This window comes from Pempheris klunzingeri, chromosome 13 (assembly GCF_042242105.1).
Source record: "Pempheris klunzingeri isolate RE-2024b chromosome 13, fPemKlu1.hap1, whole genome shotgun sequence".
NCBI classification, from domain to species: Eukaryota; Metazoa; Chordata; class Actinopteri; order Acropomatiformes; family Pempheridae; genus Pempheris; species Pempheris klunzingeri.
Window position 1 is genome coordinate 25,101,375 of NC_092024.1, and position 23,441 is coordinate 25,124,815.

The window sequence follows — 23,441 nt, forward strand, 5'->3', positions numbered from 1 at the left end:
AGTGCGAAGAATTCTCACTTCCGGTAATAAATGACCGAATCATCGAGCATCACCAAGCCAACAACAAACCACCAGAGGTCATCACAGCCCTGATGTTTGTCTTCCAGGAGAACCTTCACGGAGCACCGGCCCGTTAAACCGCTGAAGTGCTGTCGGTCTCAGATGGTTTGTTTTGGGGGGTCGGTCGGTCGGTCGGTCGGTCGGTCGGTCGGTCGACCGGAAAAGGCCCAAAGTGTCCGCAGCAGAGAGGAATGTGTGCCTGACAGTCTCTCTGTGGGGCCACATTACCCCTCTAATCTAGGCTGGACAGTCGATAGCGGAGCAGCAGACTCGGGGGGGGGGGGACAGTCCCACAGTGACACTCGGTACTAGAAGTTTCTACCGGACCGTTACAGCTGCTTCCATGAACAAAACCAGGACTCATTTCTCCGGCTTTTACTGGACCAGCAAGTTCCGCTGAGTTCTTCCGGTACCGGGGGCTAGCCGCAGGCTAAGCTAAGCTAACACCGAGGCTAACGGCGGGATGTTCGGCTGTCTGGTCGCCGGTCGGTTGGTGCAGACGGACGCGGTGCAGGTGGCTTCGGACAAGTTCGTGTTCAACCTGGCGGACTACGAGAACGTGAACCACGTGGTGGTGTTCATGCTGGGCACGGTGCCCTTCCCGGCCGGGATGGGCGGCGCCGTCTACTTCTCGTTCCCGGACCCGACGAGCGGCGGCCCGGTGTGGCAGCTGCTCGGCTTCATCACCAACGACAAGCCGAGTGCCATCTTCAAGATCTCCGGGCTGAAGGCCGGGGAGGGCGGGGCGCACCCCTTCGGCTCCGTGGCCTCCTCCCCGTCGCCCTCCGTGGCGCAGGTCGGGGTGTCGGTGGAGGCTCTGGAGCAGCTGGCCCAGCAGATCCCGGTGTCCAGCGCCGCCGTGTCCACCGTGGACTCCTTCCTGCACTTCACGCAGAAGATGTTGGACAGTTTCTATAACTTCGTGTCGTCCTTCGCTGTGACGCAGGCGCAGATGGCGCCGAACCCCGCGGAGACCTTCATCCCGTCCGGCTGCGTCCTCCGGTGGTACGAGAGCTTCCAGCGGAGGATGGCGCAGAACCCCCACTTCTGGAAGAACTGATGCAGGCTGGGACCGGGACCGGGACCGGGGCCGCAGCCTCAGAGACAGGGGGGGCTGACATGCTTGCTGAAGGTCCCACAGGTCTTGTGGAGGCTCAGAGACAAACCTGATCCTGATCAGCCTCATCAGCTTCAAGTCCTTTTTCCAATAAAACATAAAAACTGGCAGGACGACAGAACTTGTTGCTCTTCGTGGTTTCGCATCATAATTTAGTGAATATTAGAGGTTTTGGACATTTTTCACTGTTTTATTAATGGAGCCAATAAAAGATGAGCTGGAGCCAAAACACACGATTCCACTTTATTCCTTCCAACTTAAAATACATCAGATCACCAACTATTTGATCCTCAGTGAATCGTTTTGAGCCACTTTATAAGTAAAACACACCAAGTTCTCTGATTCCAGCTTCTTAAATGTGAATGTTTGCTGCTTTCTTTGCTCCTCTGACGGGAAACTGAAGATCTTTTGGTCTGAGGACGTCGTCTCAAGCTTCTGATCGTCCATGAATGAAGAAGACCATCCACAGATTGATCACAGTAGGTCCACTAAAAGAGCTTGTTTGATCCACTGACAGGCTCAGAGTGTTATTCTAAGTGTGTGACAGCATCATGGAAAGGATCCCTACAGAGAGAGACCTGGAAGATCCTTTTGGTTTAACCACAAACAGCACACACACCAGACTACATTCACTAAAACAGGGATTTTAGAGAACAGAATAAGGACGTGTTTGTGGACTTTGGTGTTTTTTAAGATTTAGCTCCAAACTGAACTGACATTTAAAAGTTAGATTGAATTCAATAATTAAATTTGTGTAACACAGAGTAACTGGTGGAGGCAGCAGCAGACCACCAGCTCCTGTGTCCTGTGAGCTAAAATTGCTGTTTTAGTGAATGTAGTCTGGTGTGTGTGCAGAGGATTCACCACATTATCTTTATGTAACACAAACTAACCAGCAGCTCCTGCGATGTAGCTGTTGTAACTTTAAGGGACTGGCAAGCAGAGGAAAGAGGCTGTCTGTGAGGGGGGGTGGGCAGGGTGTGGAGCAGCTAATGCAGCCGATAAGCTGTTGCATAAAGGCCACACACACACACACAGGCAGCAGTTTGGTGTGTGTGCAGCCAGGATGATGCTGGAGTCGCTGCTGGTGGGGGCTCTGTTAGTCGGAGGTTATTTTCTTCTCCATGCGACTTATCTCAAGTTGCCCAGATGTAAAAGTACCGCAAAGCTTCATGGGAAAACCGCCATCGTCACCGGTGAGTGAGCCGTCGTGACCTAATCACAGTGTGAAGAGAAGTATGGCAGATATGTACCGAGCAGAACAGCTGCTGAAACCTGAAGCCTCTCAGCTGACGTGTTGGAGGAACAGACCCAGCAGACAAAGTGTTCAGCAGCATAGACACAGGAGGTCTTCAGCCTTCACCAGGGAACATCAACAACAGCAACCACACAGAGACCTGAGCCCCCACTGAGCCCCCACTGTCCCACTGAGCCCCCACTGAGCCCACTGTGGCCACTGGCTCTGGACAGTGGGCTCATTTCATTCACTGGAGGTGGGACAGAGGCTGGTTCTGTCCTGGAGGGGTTCTGTCCTGGAGGGGTTCTGTCCTGGAGGGGTTCTGTCCTGGAGGGTTCTGTCCTGGGGGGGGTTCTGTGCTTTTCTGTGCCAGCACTTTATTACTGTTTCTGATCAAGATTAAAAGTTCACTCTGGGAGTAAACAACCTCGTTCACACATGAAGGCTGGAGAACAGCCTGAGCCCCGCCCTCCGCTGTCTGTCTGAACTTCAGCCAGACTGGGGGGGTTGTTGGGCGGCCGCCACCTCCATCCGTTGGTGTTTTTAAAGTTCACATCTCAACCACAGACTGTATTAGCACTAGCACTAGAACCAGTTAGCACTAGTCCAAGTTAGCATTAGCATTAGCCCTGGCTCTCCAGTCATTGTGTTTACTTGTGCGATTAACACAAATAAACAAAACTGATCAGGTGATCAAACTGAAGCGAGTAACACGAGCAGATTATTCACTTTATATTTGGTGGAAACACCTTTAAAACAGACGTTTGAAGAGGTTCCCTCAAGGTGTTCCTGAGATATCACGTTCACAAGAATGGGACGGACAGACAGACGACCCCAAAACATGACACATAAAAAACATAAAAAGAAGCAAAAGAAGAAGAATATATCTAATAATATACATATAATATATAGATGTAACTGCACATACAAAGTAAAATGACTAAAGAACAGCAGAACTAATCAGGATTCACAGTTTGTCCTAATTTACTGTTTTTTATCTTCAGAAAGTTTAAATGTTTGAACAAAAACCATTTCACTGAGTAGATGTTGTGAAGACGAGGACCTGCTGGTGGCGCTAGATGAAAGTCAGAGGATCACATCAGGTCATCAGGGTTCATTAACGTGACGTCCTGTCTTTGACTCTGTCCCCCCCCAGGAGCGAACACCGGCATCGGTAAGACCACAGCGACGGACCTGGCCAGGAGGGGGGCGAGGGTGATCCTGGCCTGCAGGGACAGACGGCGAGCCGAGGCCGCCGTCCAGGAAATCATCCAGGTGAGGACAAAAACCTGTTAGTGTTTCTGACACGTCTCCAGACCAGAGTTTACTGAGCTTCAGTTACAGCAGGATCCTCATTCAGACATAAGTGGTGTCCCTCAGGGCAACATCCCAGGTCCTCCTCAGTATGAATATATATATATACATACCAGCAAAGTGTGAATAAGGAAGTGCTGCTCTCTAGTTTACTGTCCTCTTCAGTTCATTTAGTAAATTATGGTCCATTTAGAGGAAGATACACCGGGGGGGGGGCTTTAGGGCGGGGCTGACTTGTGATTGACGTGTCACTAACATGCCAACCTGTCAATCAGGATAAAGGCATACCAGTGTGTAACCATGGTGATATGTGCATTTAAATAGCTGTGAACTTGTTTTTTTGTCTTTGAACTTTGACCCTGTGTTTAAAAGAGTTAAAAGATGCTCGAACGAGTCGACTTTTCCAGTTATCGCACTTTGTTTTAAACCTTAGCATCCCAGTAAAAGTCAACAAAGCTAGTTAGCTAGCTAGCTCCACCCTCTTGTCCAAATATGGTCACTTCAGGCACCAAAAAACAACAAGATGGAGACAATAAAAACTCAAGGCTTCTAAACAGTCATCACAAACCAGTGGGTGACGTCATGGTGGCTCCTTTACAGTCTCAGGTCACCACGAGCTGATGATATTCACCAACATATGCAGCTCATTTTTATGCCGATGATACGCAGTTATACAAACGTGATAGATAGATATGAGAATCAGTGTTGTGTTTGATGTTCCTACCTTGTTGTACCTGTGACCAGGAGACGGGGAACAGCCAGGTGATCTTCATGCAGCTCGACCTCGCCAGTCTGCAGTCTGTCCGATCCTTCGCCGACAGCTTCCTCCGATCCGAGTCCAGACTGGATCTGCTCATCAACAACGCTGGTCAGTCTGTTCAGACTTGTTTCACACAGCTGGACTGACACTATGTAGGCTCCATAAAAATGTTCGTTAGCCGGACATGCTAACATTTGTTACTTACACTAATGTCCTCGAGTTTAAGTACATTTTTACATAGAGGCCTTTATTATTAGAGAACTTTATATTTATTTCCACATTTTTGTTGCATTCACATGGATTCAGGCAGACGGAGGACTGACTGCTATGAGAGGATTTCTAAAAATGAGTCTTTTGTTCCTCTTGTTTCTGTCTTCAGGTCTGATGGACAGCGGAAAGACAGAGGACGGCTTTGGGATGATCTTCGGTGTCAATCACCTGGGTCACTTCCTGTTGACGGCGTTGCTCCTGGAGCGGCTGAAGGCGAGCGGGCTGAGCCGCGTGGTGACGGTGGGCTCCAAAGCCTACAAGATGGGGAAGGTGGATTTCGTCTGCCTGGCGGCTCACAGAGATTTGGCTTTGGGCAGCAGTTACTTCCACGCCTCCATGATGTACTGCCACAGCAAACTGTGCAACATCCTCTTCACCTACGAGCTCGCCAAGAGGCTGCAGGGCACCGACGTCACCTGCTACAGCCTCCATCCTGGTACAGACGGGCCTCATTAACATCACTAAAGAGGGTTTACAAGTTTTATATGTGTGCAACACAAACAAGCAGCTCCTGTGTTCTGTGAGGTAAAATGACTGATTTTGTCAATGGAGTCTGGTGTGTTTGAAGAGAGCGATATGTACTTGTTTGATCCACTGACAGGCTCAGAGTGTTATTCTAAGTGTGTGACAGCATCATGGAAAGGATCCCTACAGAGAGAGACCTGGAAGATCCTTTTGGTTTAACCACAAACAGCACACACACCAGACTACATTCACTAAAACAGGGGTTTTAGAGAACAGGACCTCCTTGTGACCTTGGACTTTTAAAGGGTTAGCTCAGATGTAAATCAACACTTAGAAGTTAGTTTGAATTCAACTCAATATTTGTTTAACATAAATACAAACACACTGACTGATGGAGGCAGCAGCAGAGCAGCAGCTCCTGTGTCCTGTTCTCTAAAATCCCTGTTTTAGTGAATGTAGTCTGGTGTGTGTGCAGAGAGCGATAGAACGGCTGTTGTCATTCAGACACCAGGATGTGGACACACACTGAAGTTACATTTGACTATGTCATAATTCTGTTTCTTACATCTGATGTTGTTCTTCTGACAGAAACGCTCTATAAATATTTTGTCAGTGAACCTTTTTAAATCATTTCTCCTCCCAGGAGCCATAAAGACGGAGATCGGCCGTCACGCCAGCTTCTGGTGGAAGCTCTTATTGAAACCCATCATCTCCGTTTTCTTCGTGGACGTTGAGTCCGGAGCTCAGACCACGCTCCACTGTGCCCTGGAGCCAGGCATCGAGCACCTCAGCGGCCACTTCTTCACCCAGTGTGCACCTCTGCTGAACATCGAGTCCAAGGCGCGAGACGACGCCGCGGCCAGGAAGCTGTGGGAGCTCAGCGAGAGCTTCTGCGGCCTGGCCTAAAACCTGGAAGCTCATCTTTCAACCCACGTTCAGTCTTCTTCTGCTTCCTCACCCCCCTGTGGGGGACACTGAGGAGTCTGAGGGTACTTGAACGCATCATTTCTATACATATTTTTATCTAATGTGTTTTGTGTGACGGCGCTTTAGAGCTGAAAACATGTCCAGATAGAAAATATAGAGAAGGAAACATTAAGAGACTAAAGTAGGAGAGAAAAGTCCAACCTACTGAACGTGTGAAGGATCAGAAACATTCCTCTTTTGAACACGCTGCTCTTCCACACGTCCTCAGTGTTATTTCTTATTCTCATAAAGATCAGGTTAGTTTTCCCCTCAGCGGTAAGATACTAAGATCATTATTAAGATACTACATCATATTAAATATGAAACATTAGATGTTTGTGATATTTGAGGTTTTAAAATGTTTCTACATGATGACTGATGGATAATAATGTGTGTACTTTATACTTTAGGTCGTTTATCTGCAGTTTGTATTTCATTCTGTTTGTTTTTTGCCAAATAAAATGAATGAAAATGAATTTCTTCTTACCTGCGATGTGTTTTGTGTCACACAGACTTCAGAGGAACACGTCTGTAGTTCTGTGGACTACAAAGTAAAATAAGTCAAAGTTACTGGTCTCATGTCATAAAGTACAGAATCCTTATTAAATCTAAAGTCATAAAATAAAACATCTACAAACATACTGAGTGTTTTTTTCATGATGTTAATTCTGTGAATGTCAATAAAACACTGAGGGAGGAGTTTAATAATAAATGAGACTTTTTTAATCTTTCAGGTGGAAATATAGTTTCTGTCTCACTCATCTCTTATTGATCCTCAGGTGGAAAGTCTCTACATGATCTTAGTTATTATATATTCAGTCATATAGAAGATATACAGGTGAATTAAACACCTGAAGGATCCATAACTATAACCCACTTCTATCATTCTAATTATTCAGGGGAGCTGCTGGAAGTATTCTGGGATGTTAATATTATTATTATTATTAGAACAATAACCTCAGTCTGGGGGTTTTATTGTGAAGGTTTCAGGTGAGTCTGTGGGTCAAAGGTCAGCCAGCAGCACAGTTTCTATCATGGAGGAATCTCAGCAGAACCGGTCGGACCGGTCCGAGCCGAGCCGAGCCTGCGCCTGTCCCACCGGTTCCACCTGCCGGGGGCGGGCAGGTGAGGCGTCCCAGCGGGCCTTTAAAAGGCAGGCGGCCTCCCTGCGGAGCTCCAGACGCCATGTTCCACCTGCTGCTGCTGGCCGGCGTGCTGCTGGGGGGGTACATCCTCCTCACACACACTCTCTTCAAGAGGTCCAGGTGTTCAGGAAACGCAGCGATGGCCGGGAAGACCGTCATCATCACAGGTGAGGGGGGGGGGGCAGGTGTGTCATCATCATCTACTCATTTGATCATCACAGTAAAACACCTGAAGCGTCCTCGTGCTTCAGACCCTCTGCTGTGTTTAGAGACAAACTGTGACGCAGAGGAAGAACCTTCACACACCTGCACGAGACGTTCAGGGACAATGGGACAATGGGGCGTTCCAACATGTTGCTGCCACAAACTTCAGTCACACAAGAAGATCTTTTCCACATGTTTGACAAGTTGTGGACCCAGTGGATCACAGCCAGTGGATCACAGCCTGTGGATCAGTGGGTTCATGTTTAGAGCTGATCAGACTCGACCCCCCCAATATGGCCGACACATTGATCGCAGCAGCAGCAGCCAATGAGGCGTCTGCAGCCTGAAGCACAGGATGTGCTAAGCTAAACGCTAACATGCTGAAGTTTAACAAGCGTCTAGTTAGCGTTCACCGTGTTAGCATGCTAACATTAGCTAACTAGCCGCTGATGAGGCTGTAGTTCTGCAGGCGTCGGCCTTTAGAGGGACCCTCATCAGTTCATCCTGAGGGGACCATGAATGTGTGAGCCACAGACAGACCCTCAGACTAACGCTACATGTCACTTCCTGCCGCAGGAGGAAACACCGGCATCGGTAAAGCCACGGCGCTGCACCTGGCCAGGAAGGGAGCCAGAGTGATCCTGGCCTGCCGGAACCGGGACAAGGCCGAGTCCACCATGGCAGAGATACAGCAGGTGGAGACAAAGAGGAGGATCAGCTGTCTGTCTTAGCTACGGTCTGTGGTCCACTTCATGTTGATGTCCTACCCTGTGGTCACCTGACCGTGATCTTGTTCCAGGAAACAGGAAGTACCGACATGCTCTACCTGCAGCTGGACCTGGCCAGCCTCAAGTCCATCCGCCGCTTCGCCGAAACGTTCCTGAAAACTGAGTCCAGGCTGGACCTGCTCATCAACAACGCAGGTACACACACACACACACACACACACACAAACTGTGTTCTGTTCTGTGAGGTAAAATGACAATGGAGTCTGGTGTGTGAGTGACTGGTAGGTAGTAAAAGTGTTGGAACTGGTCCAGTAGATCACCTCAGCCAGCAGCCACCAAACAGGCTGCAACATAACAGCTGCTCTCTCCAACACCACCAGACTACATTCACAAAAACAGGGATTTTAGCTCACAGCACACTGGTCTGCTGCTGCCTCCATCAGTCAGTTAGTTTGTGTTATTGTGTCACTTTGGTGATTTGAAGGTCAGTTTGGCTCCAATATAATATGTGTATAACACACAGTAAAACAAACATTAACTGATGCAGGCAGCAGCAGAGCAGCAGCTCCTGTGAGGTAAAATGAGCGTTTTGCCAATGGAGTCTGGTGTGTTTGATGTAAATCTCTGTCCGTCCTGCAGGTGTGGTGGCCGACGGGCGGACAGAGGACGGGTTCGGCATCGAGTTCGGGGTGAACCACCTGGGCCACTTCCTGCTGACCCGCCTGCTGCTGGACAGGCTGAAGGAGGTGGGGGGAGGACGCGTGGTCACTCTGGCCTCCATGGCTTACCGCTGGGGACACATCGACTTCAACGTGAGCACACAGCACGTAAACACACGTCAGCTCCTCGACACGTTAACCTGCACTTCAGGTGGAACATAAGGCTCCAGAGTCAGGCTGCACGCTGGGGAGGGAACTACTAGCAGAGCCCTTTTCTGTTGTGTTCAGGCTCTGGCGGCGGACGGACACCTGGGCACCGGCAGGTACAGCTGGCAGTTCTTCCAGGCCTACTGCAGCAGTAAGCTGTGCAACGTGCTCTTCACCTACGAGCTCGCCAAGAGGCTCAGAGGGACCAACGTCACCTGCTACAGCGTCCACCCAGGTAACTGACACCCAGGTGACTGACACCCAGGTAACAGACACCCAGGTGACTGACACCCAGGTGACTGACACCCAGGTGACTGACACCCACTAACACCCAGGTGACTAACACCCTGGTGACTGACACCCAGGTGACTGACACCGACTAACACCCAGGTGACTAACACCCTGGTGACTGACACCCAGGTAACTGACACCCAGGTAACTGACACCCAGGTGACTAACACCCAGGTAACTGACACCCAGGTGACTGACACCCAGGTAACCCAGGTGACTGACACCCAGGTAACTGACACCCAGGTAACAGACACCCAGGTAACTGACACCCAGGTGACTGACACCCAGGTGACTAACACCCAGGTAACTGACACCCAGGTGACTGACACCCAGGTGACTGACACCCACTAACACCCAGGTGACTGACACCCAGGTAACAGACACCCAGGTGACTGACACCCAGGTAACTGACACCCAGGTGACTAACACCCAGGTAACTGACACCCAGGTGACTGACACCCACTAACACCCAGGTGACTGACACCCAGGTGACTGACACCCACTAACACCCAGGTGACTGACACCCACTAACACCCAGGTGACTAACACCCAGGTAACTGACACCCAGGTGACTGACACCCAGGTAACCCAGGTGACTGACACCCACTAACACCCAGGTGACTGACACCCACTAACACCCAGGTGACTGACACCCAGGTGACTGACACCCACTAACACCCAGGTGACTAACACCCAGGTAACTGACACCCAGGTGACTGACACCCACTAACACCCAGGTGACTGACACCCAGGTAACTGACACCCAGGTAACCCAGGTGACTGACACCCAGGTGACTGACACCCACTAACACCCAGGTGACTAACACCCTGGTGACTGACACCCAGGTAACTGACACCCAGGTGACTGACACCCAGGTGACTGACACCCACTAACACCCAGGTGACTGACACCCAGGTGACTGACACCCACTAACACCCAGGTAACTGACACCCAGGTAACTGACACCCAGGTAACTGACACCCAGGTAACTGACACCCAGGTGACTGACACCCACTAACACCCAGGTGACTGACACCCAGGTAACTGACACCCACTAACACCCAGGTGACTGACACCCAGGTAACTGACACCCAGGTGACTGACACCCACTAACACCCAGGTAACTGACACCCAGGTGACTGACACCCACTAACACCCAGGTGACTGACACCCAGGTGACTGACACCCACTAACACCCAGGTGACTGACACCCACTAACACCCAGGTGACTGACACCCAGGTGACTGACACCCACTAACACCCAGGTGACTGACACCCACTAACACCCAGGTAACTGACACCCAGGTAACTGACACCCAGGTGACTGACACCCACTAACACCCAGGTGACTGACACCCAGGTGCAAATAGACAGACGGCAGCTAGTTGGATAATTGCCCCCCCCCCTAGTTTTACACCTGGTTAACTCATCATTAACAGTTTACTACATTGCAGGTGATCCTCTATTGGATGAAGTAACAGGTCACAGTAATCTAATGTTCTAAAGAGTATTGATCACTTAACTGAATAGATCAACTAGTGATCCTCTGAGAGCTCTTCGGTTGAAGTCTGACCTCAGTGTTTCTAAAGTAGTCACAGCTCAGGTGAGCAGCAGCAGAGTTTCTCACCTGATCTGCTGTGAAGTCGACCTTTAAACTGAAAAACATCAGAAAAACCTCAGAGATGAAAGTGATTTAGAAAACATCAGAGTTCTGAGATTAAAAGTGAGAAAAACTCAAACTCTGAGATTATAAAGTCACAGATTAAAGTCATTTTGCCAGTGAACCACGTGGCTTCACTTTGGGGGGGGTCGGGGGGTCGGGGGGGTCAGGCTTCAGGTCAGGTTTAGTAAATCCTGGTTCTAGAAACACTGCTGGTCCTTGTTCTTCTGTGTCTTCAGTCTCTGAACTCGATCATCCCACAATGTTTGTTCTTTTTCCTCATAAATGTTTCAGACCGGGGGTGGTTCTAACTGACCCCCTAACTGACCCCCTAACTGACCCGCTAACTGACCTGCTAACTGACCCGCTAACTGACCCGCTAACTGACCCGCTAACTGACCCGCTAACTGACCCGCTAACGCTCAGTGTGTCTGTGGCGCTGCAGGAGTGGTCCGCACCGAGCTGTCCCGTCACGTCAGCCTGTGGCAGAAGGTTTTCATCGAGCCCGTGGCCCGGCTGCTGTTCCTGGACCCGGAGGCCGGAGCCCAGACCTCGCTGCACTGCGCCCTGCAGGAGGGAATCGAGCCTCTGAGCGGACGCTACTTCTCCTGCTGCGCCGTGCAGGACGTGTGCGCCCGGGGCCGAGACGACGCCGTGGCCCGGAGACTGTGGGAGGTCAGCGAGGAGCTGTGTGGACTCTCTGAGGACTGAACTGTCTACTGCTGTTAAAGGGCCACTGCACTGTTTCTACCCCAGTCTGAGTGACCGGTAGGTAGGAAAAGTGTTGGAACTGGTCCAGTAGATCACCTCAGCCACCAGACTCCATTGACAAAAACAGTGATTTTACCTCACAGAAGAAGTGACTGGAGTTTTAAAGGGTCAGTAAAGTCCCACAGAGCAGCAGCTTCTGTGTTCTGGGAGCTAAAGTCACTGTTTTTGTCAATGGAGTCTGGTGGCTTAGAAATGAGCAAAGAGGAAGAACAACTTCCGCTTCCTGTCTGAAAGGTCTGAGTGAGGGGAACGTAGAGCAGTGAGAATATTCTAAATATGTGGTGCACTTAAACACAACAACAGGGAAGCCAAACAGAAGCTGCAGTGAAGAAAGAGACGAGAGAAGAGAGAGAAGACATGAATACATCAAAAATACAAACAAAAGAATAAAACAGAAAGTAACAGGGACGTGACAACGAGTCAAAGCACAGCCAGTGATGAACCTTTGACTCTCTGAAACAAAGCTTTGTGTTTGACGTGCAGACGAACAGTGAAGATAAAACAGAAAGCAGGTTGAAGATGATTAAATGAACGGTCCACCTGCTGTCCTCTGACGTCCCAGCAGGAGGCAGCAGTCGCTCACTCTGTGTTGTTAAACCTTCACAACAGAGACTGTGAGCAGTTTACAGTTTAAAAAGGGAGACTTTTACTTTGAAAGGTCCATATGAATATAACAGTATAACATGTAGGATGTGGAGGAAGAACTGTGATGGTTGTTTGGGGGGAATAAAAAGCTGAAAACACACAACCTGAAGTCACTTTGTCTGTTTTACAGCCTCAGACCTTTGAACCTGTTTGCTGCTGCGTGTCAGCTCACCTGTCTCACCTGTCTCACCTGTCTCACCTGCACAGCACTGATAGAAGGACAGAGACCACATCTGACCAGGAGGCTGTTAAAGGGATAGTTCAGCTTTATTTGAAGTGGGAGTGTATGAGCTACTTATACGGCACATTTAGAATATTTTTACCGCTTTGTGCCGGGGAGCTGAAGCCGCTCTGTCTCTGCTGCTAACATGCTAACATGCTAACACACCAGACTCCACTGACAAAAGTAGTCATTTACCTTGCAGAACACGCAGGTCTACTGCTGCCTCCATCAGTGAAGTCACACATCAGCTCAGATCTGAACACAGACTACCTGATGGAGCTGAGAGCTAAAATCACTACTTTTGTCAATGGAGTCTGGTGCGTTAGAGAGAAGAGCTTCAGTTCTCCGTCAGAGGTCTGATGGAGAAATAAAGCAGTGAAAAACACTTAAACATGATATTTATATCAAAAGTTTAGTATCATTTCTTCATGACCATGTTTCTTTAGTCTGATCTGATTGTTTCTGTGTTAAACAGTGACTGAAGGTAACTTTGGTCATCCTTTGATATCAAACAGTAAACTGACACCTTCAGCTCCTCACTCAGTGACCATGAGGGGAGCAGACCAGCAGGTGGCGCTGCAGCACCTGAGGAAGACGTCTCTTCTATGTTCTATATTCACAAACATGTTCTCCCTCTGTGGCCTTAGAGCCCACGGTGTCACGCACCTTTGACATATTCTGGAAATGTCCCTTTACAGCTTGAGTGTAGCTCCAGAGCTGTCAGTGACGGCCGCTGAACTTCCTGCTGCAGTCATGTGACCCAGTGACCTTTTCCACCATTCCAACATTAATCTGCCTGATGAACACCTGACACACCTGTTTTAGCTATTAGGAGGTGAGTTTATACAGTTTAATAATCTAATCCTGTCCTAGATCATATGAACCAGCTTCTACAACACATTCAACACTTCAGATGTTCAGATGAGAAATAAGGTCCTTTTAGTCTGATGTCCCCAGAAAAGAGTTCAGAAGGAGCCGGAAGGCTGAGAGCTCGTCTCTTACCTCCTCCTTTGTTTCTCTCTCCTTCGTCTCTGTTCCTCTGAGCTCTTCTTCTCTTGTTTGGGCTATTTTCCTGCCACCTATGAACCCAAAGTGTTTCCATACTTTGGGTGTAAAGTGTGAACGTTCGTATCCGTCGGCCATTTTGTGTTTCCTGGAGGCTCCGTTCATTCTTCTGAAAGCTGCTCAGTGGAGCAGGAAGCCAGACGAGTGTGACTTCCTCATTGCTGGACCCATATGCTAACTTCCTGTGCTAACTTCCTATTAGCCCTGCGCTAACTTCCTGTTATCCCTGAGCTAACTTCCTGTTATCCCTGTGCTAACTTCCTGTTATCCCTGAGCTAACTTCCTGTTATCCCTGTGCTAACTTCCTGTTAGCCCTGAGCTAACTTGAATGGGGATGAAATGATCCTTCTCTTCTCTTCTAGACTTCCAAACGTTATCGGACTGAATGGATCAAACTCGTCCTGCTGATTTAGACGATAAAAGCTGTAACTAACGTAGATTCAAACGAACAGTTGTGTTGAACAGAAGGTCAGAGGATCAATAAAGTTTTATTAGGGTTCATCCTCTGGGGGACGGGACTGTCTGGAGTAAACGCCATCTTGTTTTGCAGCTATTTGTCTTCTCCTCCGACAGGTAAGACGGGGGTTCTAAATTAGAACAAAACCCTCCGACTGAGACTGAACTCATGAAAACTAAAGTAAAACTAAACTGGAACAAGAAAAACCACAAAACTGGATGAGAAAAAAAAATGAAGAAGAAGAAACGCTGCCAGATTAAAACAACATTAAAGTCTCCATCACAGCAGTCTGATCCTCGGGGCTTTAACTACCCGCTAATAAACACTCCAGGAAATAGACCGGCCCGACCGGTCTGCTTAACACACTGCAGCGCCGCAATTGAAAATCAATTGAGGAATGATGAATGGCGGCCATTAGGCTGGACTCAGTAAATAAAACAAGGTGAGCGCCGGAGACGTCCAGCGGGGGGGTGATGAATGGTCCAGCTCAGAGAGGACCCCCAGAGACCACAAATTATATCTCCAATGTTAACTTAATGGAGAAACACAAATCATCCACAGCATCTGAAGCAGCAGCGGGGGGGGGGGGGGGGGGGGGGGGGGGCAGAAACCTGAGAGTCCTGGACCAGAACTATTCACTGTGGAAGAAAACTCTGCAGGACCAGAGGCTGCTCGTACATGGGAGGGTATACTGCCCCCCAACCATGACCCCCCCATGACAAAGTGTTGGAACTGGTCCAGTAGATAGATCACCTCAACCAGAACTGGTCCAGTAGATCACCTCAACCAGAACTGGTCCAGTAGATCACCTCAGCCAGCAGCCACCAAACGGGCTGCAATGGCTGCAACGTGATCCTTTGGGACAACTGCACCTGATCACAGTAGGTCCACTAAAAGAGCTTGTTTGATCCACTGACAGGCTCAGAGTGTTATTCTAAGTGTGTGACAGCATCATGGAAAGGATCCCTACAGAGAGAGACCTGGAAGATCCTTTTGGTTTAACCACAAACAGCACACACACCAGACTACATTCACTAAAACAGGGATTTTAGAGAACAGGACACAGGAGCTGCTGCCTCCATCAGTCAGTGTGTTTGTTATTATGTGACTTTAGTCCTTTAAAGGCTCAGTTTGGATCCAACAGAATATTTGTGGATCACATAATAACACCAACTAACTGATGGAGACAACTGTAGATCAGCAGCTCCTGTGTTCTGAAGTGAAATGACTGTTTTTGTCAATGGAGTCTGGTGCTTTTGAAGATACTGACATTAACAGCTGTTCCTCAGTGGACAAAAACTGAACGTAACCTCTTAAAACACAGGACTTTGTGTTACTTTGGTGTTTTTAGTTGATCCAAACAACCAATAGAGTGATTTAATGACCCAGCAGTCATCTGGATGGACTTGAACCTGACTGACTACAGGTGAAACCTCTGTGCACCTGTACCTCTGTCTCCATCTCTATAAACTCACACTGCTGTTGCTCAGAACTTTATTTTAAATGCTAATAGAGATCATGAAGCTTCCAGACACCAAACGTGTTTTTAAGGGAAATGAGGTTTAATTTGGTGCCGTCAGTCCTCTGATGATGGAGGCTTCACTTCACTCAGTGAAAACACAGCAGGTCTGTTTGAAGTCGGCTCTTTGTGATGTGTTTCCATCCAGATGGTGAAAGTTTCTCATTCAGTCTCGTCTCGTCTCCTTCAGCTGTCGATCATCCTGTTTAAACCAGAGAAATGACATTCTTCTCTTTCTTTTCTTTCCATTTTGTTCCGACTGAATCCAAACAGTCAGAGAAGCCTCTCCGACTTTCACTGACAATTATTGTCATTATCATTCATCAGTTTACGGTTTAGTGTAAGAAAGGTTGACAAAATGTTATTAATAGTTTCACAGAGAACTCAAGATATTAGATTTACTTTGAGTCCTCACGATGTAGTGTGAACAGGTTTCTGTCCCTGTAATACACCTGCACACACACGTAAACACTTGTTTTTGCCACTTATGAGGACAGTGAATTACTTTATATTCATTTAAACCTCACACACAATCTGAGAAACTAAGTCACTGCTTTGTTTCCCTTGATGTGAAGAAAGTTTCTCTTTGTGACTTAAAGGATCTTTTTTTTAATGACAGTGTCAGCGTGGAGAGTCCCCACAAGGTGACAAAGACAAACACGACAGTAATGCAGCATGACAGAAAACCGTTAAATATGACATTTGGAGTGTATTTATTAATATAATAATAATAATATTAATAATAATAATAATACCAGAATGCAGTGTAACCTTCAGTCAGTCCAACTGATCTGAGAATCTATTGCAGAGCATAATAACAATTATAAAAATATCTCTCTTCACACGTCCACAGAGTCGTGTCACTGGCTGTTTGAAAACTTTTATTTTATTGCCCCTCCTCCCAAAAAAATCCAAATATAAACCACACACAAACCGGATCCCCCCGGGGAATAAACGAGCTGACGACAGAAGCTCTGACCGGCGTCTGAAATGTTTGATGGTGTCTGAAAAACAAAAGTTAGGTTTTAATAACCTTATTTTAATAATAACATCAAAATACCAACAGGCGACCAGTTCTCTGCAACCAGAGACAGAACAGGTTTCATAAGAGCCACAGTCATTAAAATAAAAATGCATCCATTGTGTTATTTTCCTAAATGCAGCTTTAAGCAACAGGGCTTCTGGGAAATGTAGTCTGTCCATGAACTCAACCCTATTTACTCTAATGTGCTCTAATACACTTTACTTCTGCACACTCCTGCTGTTCACGTCCGCAGGCTGAAATAAATCAGTTTCTGCGGCAGAACGTGTTTTTTACAACAGCTGGACCCAAATCCATGGAAGCCCATTAGTGCCACGATAAAAAGAAAGAAAATCTAAATAAAAAAGTAATAAAAATCACTCACAATGAATTAAAGTTTGAAGACACTAAATCAAAAAGCGTAACACTGAGTGTGTTTGAGTCCTGCTTCTGATCCGAGTCTGGACATTTACGTCGACCACAGTGACATCTGGTCATTCATGTCTCCAGTAATAATAATAATAATAATAATAATAATAAATAGCTCTGAGCAGGCGTCTGTGGTGTTTACAACATAAACCAGCCTTGTGAAATCAGACCTGTCGTGTCCTGTAGCCTGAGCACTGCAGACACTTCAGGTACGGGTACGACTGGATCGCTGACAAATAACAATTAATCGTCTGCATAAGGTGAGATAGGACGGCTTCCACCGCCACGAGCGACGCCTTGTACGACGTCGTTATGTCCGAGCGCTGCAGGAAGCGGCTCTATAGGATGAAAAGTAACGGACTCACTGGATGAAGAGGTGGAATCAGCACAAACCGCTGCAGTGGGATCAGTTTGAACGAGCTGATGAGTCGACTCGTAGCCTTTAGCCTTCAGCTGCAGCAGATTCTTAAAAAGCTCTCTGGGGTTTTGTTTGGACCTCAGTGGTGCAGCTGTTAGTCCTGACGGCCTGAACGCTGGCTTCAGGACATGTGATTTATAATTCACACAATAGCTCAAAGGTCTTAAACAGCTAAAGGGCTAACTGTGGTTAAGTGTAAACTGTGAGCTGCACACATTTCTGTGCTTTCTCCATCTAAACAGCCACAAAGGTTCAGCTCTTTACCAAGAGGAACCAAACTGTGATCAGAAACCCGGTTCAGATGTAAACAGGCTGCAGGGACACGTCCACGTAAACACTCACTGCGTCTCATAACTTTGACTTATGTTGAGAATTTAATTTGGTATTCAGCCATTTCCTTTCTCTTCCAGGCTGTAATGAGCTTCCATACGAGCGTCTGCAGAGGAATATTTCTGTATCAGCAGGAATATTTAAACACCACTTTCTGTTTCTGATCAAAGCTGCGACTCGTCGCAATTTGAATTTGGACACTTTGAAAAACATTTGCGAAAACAAACAAACCAACCGGCCAACCAACCCGCCGGTGTTCTTCAGAGGAGACCGATAATCTCCAGCGACTCCACCAAACACAGTTAATGTGATAATGATGCAGTCGAGGATAAACTGATACCCAGAGGAGCTTTAATACAAATCTGATTATCAGCTGCAGTGGAAAAATACTCTGAGTGGAAAAGTGTGGCCACAGGGAGGATATAAAACCAACAAAACATTCAAAAGAAATGATATTTATCGGAGGGAATGAGTTCTCTAATGGATCCACTGCTGAACGACTTCTGATCAAAGTTTAATGTGAGTGTGGGAATCAGACTTCTTCTCATCATCATCATCATCATCATCATCATCATCGTCATCGTGTGGTGAAAATAAAACACTGTTTTCCTTTGTCGTTTAAATAAAGTCTAAAATAACCTTCGGCCGACCCGATCGATCACTGTTCGGTTTGATCATCACACAAACCCAGAGAACGAGCGTCAGCCACGGGGCCGTCTGATTGGCTCGTTCTCCGTTGGACCGTCCACCTTCTGTTGTCGTCACCATGGAAACAAACCCCCCAGCGGACAGGTCGACCCGACAGGCCACAGAGAGCCGATGTCCAGAAGAACAACCTGCTGCTGTCAAAAGGGCCCGAACGAGGGCAGCTGGTCGCTACGGGGTTTGTTTCCATGACAACAGAGGGGCAGATCTGACGGACGGGTGGGGACAGAGGGCGTCTGATGATGGGACGGGGCCGTTAAATGTATTTTCAAGTTAAAATCATTCTTCTCACACGTGTTGTGAATCTAAATGGCAGTGGTGTGTTGGAGCAGAAGTACGGAAGCCCATTTCTGCCAAAAAGAAAAAGACAAGAAGAAGAAACAGATTAAACATTAAGAAAAACAAGTGTCACCATCATGACTGAAAATAAAAAGTAGGAATTTCCCATTAAAAAAAGGAAACATGGATGGATCCATTAATAGATATAATTTGGACTTTTCATGCAAACGTCACAAGTTTTAAGAAAAATCTAAATTCTACTTTATTAAAACTGTGATAATGAGTCAAGGTTGTGACTCCACTGATGCCTCCTCAGGACACTATTCTGAAGTGTCTCATCCTTTTTTCTGGTTTTGGCAGAAATGTGCTTCCATAGAACACGATGCAGAGGTGTCTCTCATCAGTCCACCGTTGGATTAAATACATTTTTATCTTTTTGTGCTTGTTTCTTAATGGATCCTCGTCGTGGATCTGAGTTTAAAAACCTTTTATCGGCAGGACGTGTTTAAAATCAGTTCAACCATCGACTCCCTGAAACTAACAAACAAACTGTTCCCCTGGTTTTAATCCTCCAAAGTCCTTTGGAGTTTTCCCACAAGTAAAAACCAAAACAAAGAAACCTGAACTAAAGATCCACCGTCAGTAAAACCACCAAACAAAAGAGATGAGTGTAAAGACCCCCCCCCCCCCCTTTATAATATCATACGAACAATATAAGATTTGATTTTACATTTTCCGTCCTTTTCCCAAAAGCTCCGGCTGTTTTGGAGGTTAAGGTAACCGATGGTCTCGGGTAGCGTCAAAGTCTCCGCCTGCCTCTGGAAACTCTTATTTTGAAATACTAAAATAGTTCTGAGAGACCAAATGCTCGAATCCCATTGGCTTAGGGCTGAAGATCGTCCAACAGGAAGTCTTTTATTTTGAAGTGGCCCGTCACAGATCCTCAGGTTATGATTGCATGTTGTTCTTTAAACTGTTAAATAAATCAAAGAGCTTCCCGTTTGTATCCACAGTCTGTTTCCTGTTTCCTGTCCATGGCTTCTTCTTCTGCTGCCTCCATCCAACATGGCTTCCTTTTTTTCCCAGAATCCTCTTGTCGTCCAAAATATTTTCTACTCAAAGAAAAAAAAGAAGAACTCTGTAAGAAAAAAGATTCTCTGCATAATCAGACCGGGAGATATTTCTGTTCATCGGCCGCTAAGACGTAAAGATGTCCGACACTTTTGTCTGTCTGTCTTTGTTTCGTTTCCATGACGACGGCGGTCCTCGGCCCGGCGATGTTGTTCCTCTGAGTCTGAAGGCACTTGATGTCATGGCAGAGGCTGAACTCTCCTCCTCAGACAGACAGACAGACAGACGTCAAAACAAGATCCAAAAGTAGTTCGTAAAAACGCCGTCGGTCCGCCCGCCGTAAAAAGTTACCCCCCCCAAAAAAAACAGAGAGAGAGAGAGAGGGAGAGAGAGAGAGAGAGACAGAGAGAGAGAGACAGAGAGAGAGAGAGAGAGAGAGACAGAGAGAGAGAGAGAGAGAGAGAGACAGAGAGAGAGAGACAGAGACAGAGAGAGAGAGAGACAGAGAGAGACAGAGAGAGAGAGAGACAGAGAGAGACAGAGAGAGACTGCCGTTTGTCCGTCCAGCTCGCAGTACAGTACTGTTGATCTGTGAAGGGGGGGGGGTGATGGGGGGGTGATGAGGGGGTGATGGGGGGGTGATGAGAGGGTGATGGGGGGGTGATGGGGGGGGGGTGGGGGTTGAGGGGAGGTGACATTCAAACTGTTACTTCCTGTTTTTCTGACCGGAGCGCCGTGTGTCTTTCTGTGCTTCGTGGCGCTGAGCCGAAACCAAAAGGTCAAAGTTTCACCAGAGAGTTTCACCTGCTGCTGTAGATGGTTACAGGCTGCTTAGATTAGATTAGATTAGATTAGATTAGATCTACTTCATTCATCTTCTTCAGAGGTGCTGGGTTCGACCCCGTGTGACCTCGGCCTGGATGGTAGAAGCTCTCGGACTGTGTTCACACCAAGAGCTGCGGTAAAGCTGGAAACGGGTCTGGACCTTATTCGGCGAGGTGCCGACCGATCAGCTGTTACTGTCTCACCTCCGTCCTCAGCAGCAGCTTTAGTTCCCCACAATAACAGAGAGTCGCAGAGAAACGTTCACGTCATCTACATTTCTACATCACAGCGGTCGGTCGTGTGGTACTCGGCTAGCCGACGCGATGCTAATGTTAGCTTCTGTGTACTGCTACTGGTTCATGGTCGCTAGCTGTTCGTGGTCCTCAGATGATGACGTGAACCACGCTGACGAGTAGCTGCTAGTCTTTCTTCTGTAATGGTTCTCCTCTCCTGTCCCCCCCACCACTAACTAACACTCATTAGCCTCTGACATCACAGGTGAAGCCGTGTGGAGGCCATGTTGGACCGACCTGGTTGGACTCTGAGCGTCTTCTCGGGGACTGGTACTGTCGACGTCGGTGTGATAGCGTTGGTTAGCTTAGCATAAAGACTGAACACAGCTGTAAAGCCTCCAGTGTTTGTGCTAAGCTAAGCTAAGCTATGCTAAGCTAACGCGAGCCTCCTTCTCTGTGATCTGTGACCTTTGGTGTCGGCCATCTTGGCAGGAACTCACTCTGACCGGATCTTTGGTAGTTAGGGAGGGGTGGGGGGTGGAAGGGGGGGAGGGGGGGCAGGAGAGCCAAAGGTTGTGGCGTCCCATTGAGGGGGGGGTCACCTCTGCCGGCCAATCAGAGCCAGACTCAGAGTGACGGACAGCTGCCATATATGGGGCGATGAGGGCGGGGCGAGCGACCTTAGATCTGTGAGGGAGAGAGAGAGAGACAGAGAGACAGAGAGAGAGACAGAGAGGCAGAGAGAGAGACAGAGAGACAGAGAGAGACAGAGAGACAGACAGAGAGAGACAGAGAGACAGACAGAGAGAGAGACAGAGGCAGACAGACAGAGAGAGAGACAGAGAGAGAGAAAGAGGCAGACAGACAGAGAGAGAGACAGAGAGACTCTTAGTTTTGCCTTTTAAAATGAAGAAGTCTGTCACACATATTTAATAAGCTCTGGTCAACTAAAGGGTCACTCCCCTGTTCCTACCCATGATCCTCTCTGTCCTCATCCTGGTGTCTGAGTGACTGAGGCAGTAAAAGTGTTGGAACTGGTCCAGCAGGTCACCTCAGATACACCAGTATTGTGGACTTGGAGGGGGGGGCTAGTCCTCATCACAGAGTACTCACTGTTGGGGGGGGGGTCTTTACATTCGCCCTCCTCGATGGTGACATCATCGATGGCGATATCTCCCTCGATGCCAGCTCCTCGGACGCCCTCCATCACCATCTGGCAGAGAGAGAGAGACTCAGAGCAGGCGGCACAAACCTGAGGGTCCTGATCATTGGGGGGGGGGTGATGGGGGTGATGGGGGCCCTGCGGTCGTGGGTGTGGTCTGTACCTGGAAGGCCGCGGTCGGGTGGATGTTGACCTTGGCTTGCCTCCAGCGGTCTCCTTGGTTACCGCTCCGACTCCAGACGGAGGCGTCCGTCACCGTCGGACCTTTGTGGCGCAGAAAGACGTTGAGAGCTCCTGCAGACACAAAGAGACACGTGTTCATTAACCTCAGTGGAGTTTCACAGGAGAAACGTCCTGACGCTCTGTGGGACCTGCTGCAGCCTCACCTATGTGCTTCCCATACATGTGGTAGTAGAAGGCGAAGCAGTAGGTGGGGCTGTTGGTGGAGGAGGAGGAGGAGGAGGAGGAGGAGGAGGAGGAGCTCTTGGAGTTCATGTTGAAGGTGGGGGACAGCAGACGGGCTTTGTCTCCGTTCAGCCTCGGCCTCGACGTCTCGATGTACATGTAGAAACCTGCGGAGAGCCAGTTAGTTAGTGAGTCACTTCTCCGTGTGAGCGACCAATCAGGACGCAGAGAAACACTACTGAGGAAATATACAAAGACCCCTGGAGTAATAATAGTAGTTATATGATGAGCTTTAACCTTTAACACAACATTTAACAGAGTCCTATGACATGAGAAATAAAAGCTCAAATAAATATTCATTATTAAAAACAACAGTGAACCAGTAAAACAATCAAACACTTGAAAGAATGATGTGAAAAAGCAGGTTGATAAAAACAAGTGTTCCTTAAACCACAGGACGAGAAGAAGCAGAAATTGGGCTTCATGTATTTTCCCCTCCCGGCCGTGGGGGGGTCGGCCCTCCTCGCTCTGCTGCCGCTGACCTGCACAGATTAACCCACGAGGCTGCAGCAGCAAACACTAATGTAACGGGCCTGCAAACAAATCCACCTCCGGCTCATCCGGCACAGAAACAATCCTCACAAATTAAACTGTACACGAGTGTGGAGAACACACACACACACACACACACACACACACACACACACACACACACACACACACACACACACACACACACACACACACTCACACACACACACACACACACACACACACACACACACACACTCACTCACTC

The 23,441-nt window shown here is 48.0% G+C and overlaps 4 protein-coding genes across 5 annotated transcripts in view; 3 read left to right on the forward strand and 1 right to left on the reverse strand.

The window, feature by feature from the left end:
• Positions 1–348: 348 nt before the first annotated feature.
• On the forward strand, positions 349–1,394 carry hikeshi (heat shock protein nuclear import factor hikeshi). Its single transcript, XM_070842493.1, has one exon. The coding sequence runs from the start codon at positions 524–526 to the stop codon at positions 1,118–1,120; it is 597 nt and encodes a 198-aa protein (XP_070698594.1). The 5' UTR covers positions 349–523; the 3' UTR covers positions 1,121–1,394.
• An 814-nt stretch (positions 1,395–2,208) lies between these two features.
• Positions 2,209–6,665, forward strand: LOC139211542 (dehydrogenase/reductase SDR family member 13-like). Its single transcript, XM_070841765.1, has 5 exons — positions 2,209–2,373; positions 3,571–3,689; positions 4,473–4,596; positions 4,868–5,194; positions 5,867–6,665. Exons 1-5 carry the CDS (start codon positions 2,244–2,246, stop codon positions 6,127–6,129), a joined length of 963 nt encoding a protein of 320 aa, XP_070697866.1. The 5' UTR covers positions 2,209–2,243; the 3' UTR covers positions 6,130–6,665.
• Positions 6,666–7,374: 709 nt separating this feature from the next.
• LOC139211543 (dehydrogenase/reductase SDR family member 13-like) lies at positions 7,375–12,592 on the forward strand. Of its 2 annotated transcripts, none has more exons than XM_070841767.1 (6): positions 7,375–7,501; positions 8,115–8,233; positions 8,338–8,461; positions 8,906–9,089; positions 9,249–9,367; positions 11,530–12,592. In XM_070841767.1, exons 1-6 carry the CDS (start codon positions 7,375–7,377, stop codon positions 11,793–11,795), a joined length of 939 nt encoding a protein of 312 aa, XP_070697868.1. In that variant the 3' UTR covers positions 11,796–12,592. The 2 variants fall into 2 exon arrangements, with proteins under 2 accessions (XP_070697868.1, XP_070697867.1); XM_070841766.1 differs by having other exon boundaries at positions 8,906–9,078; positions 9,214–9,367.
• A 9,081-nt stretch (positions 12,593–21,673) lies between these two features.
• The window catches only part of mdga2a (MAM domain containing glycosylphosphatidylinositol anchor 2a), a 73,919-nt gene continuing 72,151 nt past the window's right edge, over positions 21,674–23,441 (reverse strand). Inside the window, exons 14-17 of the mRNA XM_070842655.1 lie at positions 22,624–22,809; positions 22,401–22,531; positions 22,189–22,288; positions 21,674–21,762 (exon numbers count right to left, since the gene is read on the reverse strand). Of these exons, the coding sequence (XP_070698756.1) occupies positions 21,674–21,762; positions 22,189–22,288; positions 22,401–22,531; positions 22,624–22,809 (506 nt within the window). The remainder of the gene's footprint in view (positions 21,763–22,188; positions 22,289–22,400; positions 22,532–22,623; positions 22,810–23,441) is intronic.